Raw genomic sequence first — 12,991 nt, forward strand, 5'->3', positions numbered from 1 at the left:
TACAACAGGGTTAAAAAATGATGAATCCCAGAGAAAAACAAAACAAAACAAAAAAACCTCTGATTTCTAAATAAGTACCATGAACCACATGATGAACTAAGAAGGGAAGATTTAAAACCCACTAAACAAGAGGTAAACAAGATCACCAGATAAATAAAAAAAGGCTTAAAACAGACTCACCATATTTACAGTTCCCATTAAATTACACATAAATAAATATATACATACATAAACACTGATTCCCTTATATAATAACTGTGAATCGTGTCGCAATAGAAAGTTCAAGTTGGTCGCTTTACCTTGAACAGGAAAAAGTTCTACAACTGAAGACATGACATGGAATTGCGTGTGTTTTGTGTTCAAGTTTATTCACAATACTGATAAAATGTCATCAATCCTTTTTGCCTTTTGTTTTTCTTTAGGTTTATTTTTGTTTTGTTTTTTTTAATATGGCTACAATCTTAACTGAAGTTTATGCATGGGGAGTTGGTGATTCAGTCCGATGAAGCTCATAGATTTATATTTTAGTATTATTTATTAATTTGTTTTTATTTCTTTTTATATATTTTTAGAAAAAAAGTTCCTTTTCTTTTTGTTTTGCTTTTTTGCTTTTTTTCCTTTTTGTTTTTGTTTTTTTTTAAAGTTCACAAATTCAGACAGAACTTTTTTCTTTGCTGGCTCCATCACCCATTTCTGTTCTCTCAGGCTCCAAACCAGGGTAAGGAGGTATGGGCAAGTAACTGGGAGCAAATGAAGTGCTGAAGGCTGGAAGGGAGGAAGGACAGCGTAGTCCTGCAGAGTTAGAGAACAGGATGGGCAGAAGGGCATTGATTTTGTTGCTGCAGCCTGGGGTGATTGGAGAGGGAGGGAGGGAGCTAGGAGGGGGATGGATGGATGGATGGATGGATGGATGGATGCAGGAAGGGGGGAAATCCTCACTTTCGGTGCTTCTCCTCTTTGTCGCCGCTTTTGGTGCTGTTGTCTGTGTGGTTGTTGGGGTTGTTGCTGAGGTACATTTTGTCCATGGCCTTGAGCGCCTCGGTGAGATAGTTCTGCAGGGCGGTAACGGCGGCGCACACCGCAGGGCTGCCGAATCCATGAGAGATGAGGTTGAAGTGGGTCAGGCAGCTCTGGATGCCTGGCTCCAGGATAGGGTTGGGCCGAGAGTTCCCCAGGGGAGATCGGTCCTGAGCCAGCAGGTCAGTGAACTCTTTACAGATCTGTCTGCAGCACAAATGGAACAGGGAGATAGAGAGAGATGAACCATTGTTGTTAGCAGCGAAGCAGTGCCGTCTTCCTGCTAGATTACACAAGCCTTCAGATCAAGGGGACTGCTCCCCCTGTACACACATAGCCTCTCTCTGAGTCACACACATAAACTCTGTCTCTCTCTCACACACACATACATATACACACACATCTCTCACTCATGCTGGCACACAGACAAACAGGTCTCTCTTTCATCCCCCCGCCACCTCTCCCACTCACAGATGCACACAAACATTTCTTTCTTTCACACACATACACACACGCTTCTCTCTTTCACAATATACATATACTTTTTTCACACACTGTTTCTCTCCCACACACACACAAAGAAATTTCTCTTTCACACTCATGCACACATTTCACTGACACAAACACACTCACTCAAACATGCACATTTCTTTCACTCACTCACACTCTTTCATGTATCCTTACTCTCTCATATAAAAACTCTCTCACAAACACACCCAAAGGGCACCAAACATTTCAAATACACACATCACAAATCACTCTCCCACACACACATACACTAACACCACAGACATTTCAATCCTACACAGATCATCACAATATTTCTATGTCCCTCCTCCAATGTTGTATTTTGGTACATTGTCAATATGCAGCTTAGAGTATTTCTGCAATACGGAACAGGATATATGGTGTGTAATATTGAGAGGGAGGCTCAGGTATTTATTTGCCTTGTGGATAGGGTGACCAGACAGGAAATGTGAAAAACCAGGACAGGGGGTGGGAGGGTAATAGGAGCCTATACAAGGAAAATGACCCAAAAATCGGGACTGTCCCTATAAAATCGGGACATCTGGTCACCCTACTTGTGGATGATCCTGTTTTTGGAATAGGAGAGATTTATTCTCTTCTCCACAAAGCTAGACAATGGCTGTGGCAGGAGGAAAGCCAAGGTTTACTGGGTAGACGCCAGAGAGGTGAAGTTAAAGATTTAAATTAGGCTCTCAAAAAAATTATTATTATATATAGTTTAAATGAGACTTTCTCCACAAAGGCCAAGGTGACACTGGCTGGGATCCAGAAACTTTCTTTCATGAGGTGGAAAGGACGGATACAGGGCTATACAGACCTTGTGCAGAAGTTATATTTTATATTTCAGTCACTGCACAAATCGTTGAGAAAAATAATACCTTATAGCACAGATTAGAGGCGTTTTGAAACAGTTTGTATTCTAAAACCTCTGTTAATGTCTTCCAGCCATAAACTGGCTCCCATCCTCTGCCTGTGCCCTCTGGCACTGTGCCCTTTAGTGACATCTCCATTGGTAATTAAGGGCTACTAAACAAGCCTTTTAATTTCCAGCAAACATATCAAAACAATCATTTTCTTTTCACACACCACCTGGAAGCCTAGACAGCCCCACCAATGATAAACTCCACTTGCATTTTAACTGCACATAGATTGTCATTTAAAATATATTTGTAATATCCCTATATTCACTAAGTAACAGATCTGCTTAGGAGAAAAAAAAAAAAGAACCATTGCAGATTTTAATGAATTGAAATCAGTTTAATGTGCCAGTTTTATTTTACTGTCAATAGAAAACCTTCCCCTACTGCCTAAATTGATAAAGGCCCAGCAAATGTTTTCCTTTAAGGAATTATTGTTTTTCTTTAAATAAACATCCATCCAAGATTTCACAACCTGCTTTCAAGAAAATCTGCATAAACTCACTTCAGAAAGTAAAGCTGGTTATATACTTTTTGCTATAATATATACTATGAATGCATATTCACAGTCTTACAATCTGCAAAATCATTAGCCAATTACTGCATGGCAAAAAACCAAACAAACAAAAATAAAAGTCCCCAAATCTGTGCTTTTGTTTACAACTCAGTAACACAAGAGAAAGGTAAAAGTCTTACTTTGTAGCTAGAAGCATGTTTTTTCTTGTGACTTGCTCGTTTGGATCGGAATGTTGTCGGTTGAGAAATTCAGCAACTGCTTTGGCAGGAAATTCTGTCTCACAGACGTACCCAAAATCTCTAGCTAGATGCACTGCTTCTCCTGAAAGGGGAGTGAGGAGAAACGCACATCGAATCAATATACACACACAGCACATAGGGCAAAGTAGATTAGCAAAAGCTATGTAGTATTTCACTTAGACTGTCTCTTAAAACGTACTGCCTAGTGTGCAAATTACAGAAATCCTCATTTTATGAATTTTCTTTACTGTAATTGGTCAAAACAAATACATATGTCCAAGAAAAGAGTTCGAAATGAAATCGTGTGTATGTATTTGTACATTTAAATATCTCACTAAGTAGATATAGATACACAGAGTATAGATTTCATTTTTAACTATTTTCTTTGGAAATATATATTTGCCTTGACATTACATATATGTTCTTTTACAATATAAAATGATTAGTATTGATCATAATTACTCCTAGAGCTCTTCTAAATAGAATGCATTAAACAGCTAAGTGTTTAAAATTTAACTTGATCGCATATAATTATCTGTTCCCCCCAAACGATTAAGCATGAGAATTTTAGGGTCATTCCACTGAGTCTGTCTGTTTTGTTGATTTTCAAATCTTTGGTTTTAATTTCCTGAACCAGTTGTTTTTTACTGCAGGGCTTCCTGCCATTAGCTCCAGCTCCGGAAGAACGCATGCGCCAATTAGAGCTTCAAAGCCTCAGTCCAGTGAGCTTGTTTCCATAAAATGGAGCGGATCATAAACAATAACAGTACTCTAGAAACTGCCTCATCGCCACAGGACTCAAAGCCCAAACTATTTTTATATTATCATCCAAAAAAATTATCCACTATTACCAGTTTATCTGAAAAATCAACCCATAGTTCTTATTTTTTTTAAATAATTCCTTAAAGCCCTTGTATGTGGAGACCACATAGAACAACAGATGACTGTAAAATACTCTCCATCTTCATTAACATCACAAATAATATTAGCATCCACCAAACCTAGACTTTTTGCAAGTTCTCCCATTGTTTATTTTTCTCAAACTAGAGTGCTGGTGCAATTGTAAAACCATTTTAGATTAGAAAGACTTACACAGCAATAAAAATATAATGAATTTAATAACCAAAGTGATAATATTGTATTAAAAATCAAGTCTGGCAATTTTATATGTTTTTACTTCATCTCTTATGATAAAAAGCAAAAAAATAAAGCTATAAAATCCCTCCTACACAACCAAACTTAAGCTAACTTAAGCATCCTTAAAAACACTTTACAGACTCAATCAAAATCAGTGTAAAGGAATGTCAAAAACAAAACTGGAGAGGAGGAAAGATATTTTAGACTGACCCAGATTTATTTTTTGTAAGCAGCTGTGACAGAGTAACCTTCTTTAACCAAATGATTGCACCTCTTTCAGCTTTCTAGATTAGAAATATTAAAGCACATGAAGTCTGAAGGCTTAAAGAAGTTGCACCTTTTCATCTAAGAGTAAAACAGTGAAACATGGCATAATAAAACAAGCATATGTTCTGAAAATGAGAACCAAAAGAAAAAAAGAAATGTGGGTAGGGGAAGAGTACAACTTTGAGGTTTTCAGGACACTGTTAAATCATGACTTAGGTCAAGGATTCCCAAATTAATTCAGGAAGCAATGGTCTCGCATTTCTCAAATGCAGATGTCAGAATAACTTAAATGATTTACTGTTATGTTGTTTATGGGAGGGAGAGACTTAACTTTGAGTAGCTGCAGTTCTTGAAATTTAAAAATGCTTAGTCCTCAGTGGTAGACAGAGGACAGAATGAGGGGACTGAACCCCTTAGCTGAGTCCTGTATCTTTGACTAACATAAGTAATACTTATGGGCCTGATGCTACAGTCCTTATTCAGAGGAAATTCCTATAAGCCCATACTTGCTCCCACTGAAGTCAATTCACTACAGTGGGATAATTCACCTGAATAATAATACAAATAGCACCTCTGTGTGTGTGTATATATATATATATGGCAATGCAAAGTATGCAAGAGATATTTAAGAACATTTCAGGTTAACATAAAAGACACAGTTACAAAATTAACATTTTCCTCAAGCATGAAGACTAGACAAAATAACTTTGTTCAAACAAGGAACACAGGCCTGAAAAAAAAATGGGGATTTACCCTATTAGGCAAAAAATGAGCCCTTTGCAATCTTTGAGTCACTTACCCTCCACTAGTGATGTGAGCAGGGTGACATTAGCAGCTTTACGTCTCCCGGCTGGCAGGTTTAATCCTATTTTGTCCAGTTTTTCTCTCAAAGATCGCCCTCCATTTTTAGACTTTGCCCTGTTTCACACATAAAAACCACTAAGAACATGACTAATCTGCACCAGGTCATAATTCAATTCCGTAAAAAACCTCCCAAAATGTATTAGAAAATAATTTTAATAAAGGGACATTTAGGAAAGTTTTATGTCAGAAAAAGCTAAGAAGGAAAAACAGGCAATTAAAGCAAAGCTGAATACAAAATTAACTGAAAAGAATATATTTTGTTTGTGGTTATATTTGAATGTTGAGTGGTTTTGAAATGTTTTTTAACCTACCAAATCAATCCATATACTAACACAGGGGTACTACAAGATCTGTTTGGCCAAAGCCATAATCATTTTAGAGCTCTTGACACATTACTACCCCTAATGGGAACTTTGCTAAAGTAGATTTATTTGCAATATAAATCTTTTGCTTTGAGCAGGGGGTTGGACTAGATGACCTCCTGAGGTCCCTTCCAACCCTGATATTCTATGATTCTATGAATATCTAATGCATTATTCAGCAGACTAATCTAAAAGGTCAAAAACTTATGTTACCATTACAGAACTTCACTGCATTCAGCAAACAGATTAAGTTCTAAATACCTATCTACTATTTTCAACAGAGACAAGTTAAGATAAATTGTTTAAATGAAGCGTCCTATTAATTAATTCTGGATTTTATTCCCTACCCAAGTGATCTTTAATTGTATGGATTAGATTATAACCCCTAGGTAACTAAGAAAGAAATCACCAATGAATGGTTGTATCACTTGACTATAGAACCCAAACTTTTTTTAAAAATTACTATACCAAACTTCTCATGGGGGTGGGGAGGAGGAAAGACTGGGGGAGATGAGGGTATCTCCTGCATCCTTTGTGTATTACAACACACACACAAACGATTACCACTGGGGATCCTAGCATCACTTCAAAACCAAATATTCCCCATAGCAAGTAGCAGCCTTATATAGAAAGGGTTTGGTTGTGGTGACATCATTATGTGGTGTTGCATCTGTTTGCAAGAGGCCTTGCGTTTCATTAGTGCAGCTGTAGATTGGACTGTGTTGCTATGGTTGCAGTGACCTCATGTGATGATGCTGCTGAGCGGTGGCCTCTCCTGGTGGTGTTGCAGTTGTTGTCAGTGGCCTGGTGTGCGATGGGGGGCTGACCTGGCTGCAGTAATGGCAGTGGCGTGTAGTGGCATGCGGTATGGGACTCCCGGTCAGTGCTGGCGGGGGAGGCACCTCGGCCGCAGCCAGGCTGGGATGCTGCAAGGGCCCTGGCGCTGTTGCACACGTGCTGTGCTGGGTCACCGGTTCGGAGCCGCCCAGCTCCGGGGGCTGAGCGCGGAGAGCGCGCGCGTTACAGCGAGCAGAGACCCCCAGGCCGTGCGGGGGGTCTCCACTCCCCCCGCCCCTTCGCCTCCCTCCTCCCCTCACCTCCGCAGCACCCCGCCCAGCAGGGAGGCGTTGAGGCACTCGGGCGGGGAGAGGCGTCGCTGCACTTCCGCCACCGTGACCTTGTACTTGGAGGTGGAGCTGAGCAGGGAGAGGCGGCCCGGCACGGAGCAGAAGACCTCGTTGGGGTTCACCACCCCGCCGAAGAGCGCGTCCTTGTTGATGGGGATGGCGGAGACGGCGTTGCTGTTAGACTTGGAGAGGGACACGGGGCCTGCGGGGGGGGAAGCGCGGCGTTAGGGCCCCGCAGCGGCAGCTCCGAGCCACGTGCGAGCGGGGACCCGGGCGCCGCGGGGAGAGGAGCTCGGGAGGGGCCGCGCTAGGTCCTGTGGGAGCTGGGGTGGCAGCGCTGGGGTGGGGAGGGGACGAGGGGGCTGGCGCCGTTTCGGGCTGCAGTCAGTGCAGGCTCCGCTGCCGGGCTCTCCTTACGGAGAAGAGCCCGGTCCAGGTTACTAAAGCAGCTGTGAAGCTGCCTCTCCCCCTCTGGGGCCTGGGCGGTGACCCACTGATCAGTGCCCGGGGGAGGGGAAGGTGCTTTAGCCAAACCCAATTCCCAAGCTTTCCCTTTGCCCTTAAATGCAAATAATAAGGAATAAATGGACTCGCCCAAAGATTTCAGGACTAGTCAATTAATTGTATGTTTGGTATCTGGAAGCCCACGTGCCCCGCACCCCCTTCGGTAAAAATACCATTTATAAAATCTAGAGCCAGTCTAATAATCAAGGTGCACATGCGCATTTTCCTGAAATAAGCTAGGCCTTAGAAGCAAGTTGGTATGAGCCAGCCGCACAAGCATGTTTTTAATAGGACGGCCCCTTTAAAAGCGGTGGGGATATTTTAGAACTGGGGAGAGGGCAATTCACAGGAGGTTTCAAAAAGCAGCCAGCTGCATATTAATATACAAAATACTAGGCTGATACATGTATTTCGGTACTCAAAACTGCAAAAGAGAGTGAGAACGTGTGCCTTAACTTGTGCTCCCGTTTTCAATTTGTAACACAAAACAGTAATATATTTTGATGCGCCTGTGCAGTGTTCACCAGTAAAAGAAACATTGAAGAGCGAATTACAGCACCTTCCATGTGACTGAATACATCTGCCCAGAAACCTTGGGTGTTTAACTACATATCTACTGAAAATAAAAATCATCCCATAGTCTTCCCCCCACAACGCAGCCAGGTTCAGGCCATCGTTGGAATAAATTCAGGGCCACCAAAAAACGTACTGAGCCCTTGCATTAGCCAGCATCAGTAAACACAACTGAAACGTGTCCAGATTATTTTGCATGGAATGTAGGTTGCATTCAAGTTCCACACGGGTACATTATAAATGTTTACTCTTTTTCTCTTTTGTCATGTGTGCTGCTTTCCCCCCTACATCTTTAGTGGGGATAGTCCAAACCTATGGGGGGGCTCTAGGTTTTGGATAGATCACTTGTGACATTAATAGCTCTGGGGAGGCTAATAGAGACAATAGGAGTTAAACGAACTCTTGAGATTACTAATAAAAGAGCCAATTATCATGTCGACTTGGAAAGAGCATCTCTTAAGATTTATCCCTTGCACATCTAATTTGACATGACAAAGGCCTTCACAGACAGAAAAATGAAACTTTAAACTAGCTTACTGTATACTGATTAGAATAAGAAAGGATAACTGCTTTATATAGCATCATCCTCTGGTGGTGCATAGAATACTCAAATGTTACCTTGCCAACAAAATACAAGCATGCTATTGCTCAGAGCGAATAATAGCTAAGCATTCAACCCAATAAGTTTTACTCTAACAGCTCACTAAACAGAATCCAAATGCAAACCAATCGCTTTCCACCTTTTCATCAAGAACCAAAAACTACCTGGAACAATATTTTCATAATCCTTGGGGTCATTTGAAGGAAGATGGGAAACCAGATTTTAATGAAAGCACGAAATATCTTTTACACAATTAGGAACCATTTTCACAACCAGTCCTAAAGAACCACATCTAAACCACCTTCAGGTGATCAGACTAAAGAACTAAACACCTTTCCTACAAAGCCATCTACCATTTTTACTTATCATCCTCATTTTTAAAAAATGGAAAACATTTCTTACCATTTCAGAACCCCCAAATTCTCAACATCGATAAATAATACCACTCAGCTGGATTGATCGGTCTAATTATAAAAGTGAAATGCATTATAATGAACTAAAACACTGGATCTGAGGTAATATTGCAACATTTTCTTGGAAACTGCAAACACTACTACTAAATGAAGGCTGCTTTCAACACTGATGATCTATTTTATTTTCCATTCACAACCCTTTAGTAAATTATAAGAGCGAGAAAAAGAGGAGGGGGGGGCTTAGCAAGTTCTCTCTTCAGTAGTACCCAGCTTGTGAGGACATGCTTGGAATGCTAAAGGAAGTGGCTTACCTTTCTTAATTACAGTTTGATCTGGGATGTTAATACCCGGGTCTTCTACATGCTGCAACAAAAGAAATACATAGGGATGTAAATGTATAATCATAACAAAGGGAAACGAATGTCAGGAAGGTTGTGTGTGTGTGATCAATTATTTTTTCTCTTCCCTACAATTTATATGTAAACATCTGATCTCTGTTTATTGGGATTTGGACATTTCTAAATTAAAGAAAGCTTAGATTCCTCCCCCTCTTTTCTCTCCTTCGAAATAAAAACACCAGGAGTTGCCACAAAGTGCAGTTGTGACCCTGAAATCCAAGTCACCTTTTAGTTTTGTACCTCAACTCTTTTTTTAAAAATCCCTATTATAACAGCAATCAAGTACGGGAAGTCTTGCTCCTGTGCCTACTGCAGCGAGGGCAGAGGAAAACACAATGAAAGCTAGCGGGAGAAATACGGGGGGGAACTCTGGAAATCATTTGGAAACATTTTAAGGGAGGGGGTGCGAAAAAGAGGCAAAGCATTTGCACACGTTCACTGTGGAAAACAGGCGCAGGGGCGGGGAGGGGGGAATCATTGCTTGAAACGAAGATCAGAAAAGTGCTATGAAAACAGAATAAAGTGCCGATGCTTTACTATTGTCCACTAGCAGGTTCTGTTGTTTCTTTTACAGATGGATTTTATGTGCCGGAGTCAAAACGTGATTAGAAAGTAAAATGAAATCATGTTTTCTAATTCAAAAACTGACAGGCAATATAATGTCTGGCTGTGTTTACAAATTAACACCAGTGCTGCTGAGATAGAAGATTTCGCAATCGTTACAAAACACAGGCATTAGCATTTAAAAAAACTATTACTTCCTTCTCTAGTCTTTGTCCAACAATAATACTGATTCTAACATTTTCCATTCTGTCTTGGATTTATGCTCCTGTTAATTGTGCCTGATCTCAATGATTCCGGGTGGATGGTACTAAGTTGCTTTATTACAGGTTTTATTATACTCAATGCTCTCATTTGTAACTTGCCTAAAGTGCTTCTGGATTTAAGTATAATTAAATTGAGAAATGTTCAGAAATGACTACTGCTCCAGTTCTTGTGTTTTAACTATATGGGGAAATATGATCCCTTTATGCATGCACCCTAAACCCATAAAGTAAATGTAGTGTGGCATAATACTTTTATTTGTGTTATTTCTACACATATTCCATACAGCGAGGACTATTAAATTTAAAATCCCACAGAGATATTTATGATTAAATAATTTGCACCATCTACTGGATTTTCTTAAATATTTAGCCGTGATTTTTTATTAAAGTTTAACTGTTGCAGCAATGGGAAAATTCAGAATGATCTTTTTCCTGACCCACATTCCTTTAAAAGAACGTTTGGTTTTGCCTAACTGAATAATACTCTCAGAAAATACATTCTCTTATTTATTTTATTTGGTTTTATTTGCTCATGCATCCTGCTGTTTCAGTTTTACAGAGAAAAAAATGACTGGACTAGTTTAAGGTTTTACACCAGATGGCATTTGGCTTTCACGAAGTATAGCAGTGATAAGAATTCGTAGGTGCTTGAAAGATTCATAAAATGATATGCACTTAAAATATCTGTAAGAAGGGGTCTCCAAGACAGTGCACTTTAACAAAGTACAGTTGCAGGAGTGGAGGATTCAGAGAAATATTTTAGGTCATGCTTCTACAGTAACTATGACCTGGCAGTCAACAAATTAGTTTCTTCTAAATTTTATTTCAAGTTAAAAGAATTGATCTGTTTTCAACGGATCCCAATTGCTTACTAAATCCTCCACTTTGGGACATGTATGCGTTTATTGCAAAACTGCTAAACATAAGCAGCAATTTTCTGTGGTTAATTTAGCCAGAAGAGAGCTGTAATAAATTCACTATTTCCCCAAGTATAATTTACAAAAGCTTTCAAAATGACCAAAAATAGGTAAGTCCATCTGAATATTAACCTTGCAACATGAAACTGTACTCATTAAACTGTCAACGGATATATTGTTGTAATATTTGATCCTGTAATTTGGGATAGCCTTTTAGCAAAAATCACATCCAGATACCACCATCCCACTCCTCCTTCCCCTATAACTGAAGCGGCACTAGCCTCTTAGCAGGAGCTCCATGAACTTTAATAAATTTATTGGCAAGTTCTGTCTTTTCTTTCAGGGAGAAAACCAGAATTATGAACTTTGATCACAAACAAATTCTTTAAATCACGTTGTACTAGAGTGAACAATAGGCATCTTGCGCTGGAAATAGCCAATTGCTAATGTCATGCTTAATTAGAAATCATTTTAAACTGTATTTATTGATAACAGAATTAGACCAAAAATAATGTATTATCCAATAGTCTCTAAATATTTAATTTAATATAGAGTGTAGGAGGTCTGGATAGAATTTGATAACCTATTGCTAATGATTTATGAGGTCATCAGTTAGCACTCCAGCTAAAAGAAGAAGGCAGCATTTTAATATACCTCCTCTGATTTGTCACATAATTCCTTTAGAGTAGAGAATCTGGTTGTATCCTTTTACAACTTTAGACGTCATTGTACCATATGCCAACTCCGTAATCACTTAGAACTGATTTTTCTTCTTAGGCCACTTTCTTCCACTTTATTTTTTTATCTTTGGCTTGGAGGGCATTTAATGAGCTCTTGCATTTCAGGCTAATGTTTTTTTCCCCCAAGGCACCGAGCAATCCCAAATGCAAGGCCCAATGGCGGGATTAAATATTCCTCCTATGGTAACAGTTTATTGTCTTTGAAAATGAAAGATATTGCTAATGATGACAGTAATTTGATTTATCTCTATTTTAGTGGACACTGTTAAGGCAGAGGAGGAGTGGGTATAGCTGCAGGAGCCTATTGTTCTGGGAGGGGGGAGGGGGGCTTGGCATTTTGGGTTTTGCTGTTTTTTAGGTTGAATTATTTCCATGTGACAAAAGCTTTTCCACTCTTTGCACACTGCCTTAGGTAGGCAACTATAATTTCTGCTGAGAAAAGGCACACACTATGACCTGCATTTGTATTTGTGGGTGAATAACATAGACCGTATGCATCTTCCTTACCGGTACATCTTCTATAGCATGAGGTATCGAATGGATAGGAATGTCTCCTAGTCCTGAGCTGAGCCCATGGGGTCCATGCAGTAGATCCTCATGCCGCCGGTAATCCCTACGAGGGTCCAGGCCGGATAGCTGGTGGGGTAACCCCCGGTGTGTATGTAAGAGCCCGGCCTCCTGGCTTTGTCTCTGTCCTGGCCATCCTGGATGCTGGGGTTGAGGCTGGGCATGGAGGGGATTCAGGCTATAGGGGTCATTAACGTGGGAATAAGGATCTTGAGACTGGGGGTAAATGGGCTGATAAGGAGGAGGGAAATATGGGGGCTGAAAGTCAGCGTTGGGGGTGTGTGAGAGTGGAGGGGCGCTGGTGTAGGGAGATTGACCTACAGACCCCAACTGGGGTAACCGGGCTGTCCCATTGCTGGTGCCATCGTGACGATCCTGAGGGGGAATAAGAGAAGAGAAGAAAAGAAAAGATAAAATCAAACTGTTTACAGTAAAATTGGCTTGTAAATTTCACCCATCCAATGATCAGGCAAGAT

The 12,991-nt window shown here is 40.2% G+C and overlaps 1 protein-coding gene across 2 annotated transcripts in view; it reads right to left on the bottom strand.

The window, feature by feature from the left end:
• Positions 1–576: 576 nt before the first annotated feature.
• TFAP2A (transcription factor AP-2 alpha) overlaps positions 577–12,991 on the bottom strand; it is a 75,437-nt gene continuing 63,022 nt past the window's right edge. For both annotated transcript variants that reach the window (XM_030552382.1, XM_030552383.1), the window contains exons 2-7: positions 12,456–12,890; positions 9,378–9,429; positions 6,946–7,177; positions 5,422–5,540; positions 3,159–3,300; positions 577–1,224 (exon numbers count right to left, since the gene is read on the bottom strand). In XM_030552382.1, the coding sequence (XP_030408242.1) occupies positions 936–1,224; positions 3,159–3,300; positions 5,422–5,540; positions 6,946–7,177; positions 9,378–9,429; positions 12,456–12,890 (1,269 nt within the window). In that variant the 3' untranslated portion in view covers positions 577–935. The remainder of the gene's footprint in view (positions 1,225–3,158; positions 3,301–5,421; positions 5,541–6,945; positions 7,178–9,377; positions 9,430–12,455; positions 12,891–12,991) is intronic.

Source organism: Gopherus evgoodei, chromosome 2, assembly GCF_007399415.2.
Source record: "Gopherus evgoodei ecotype Sinaloan lineage chromosome 2, rGopEvg1_v1.p, whole genome shotgun sequence".
NCBI classification, from domain to species: domain Eukaryota; kingdom Metazoa; phylum Chordata; order Testudines; family Testudinidae; genus Gopherus; species Gopherus evgoodei.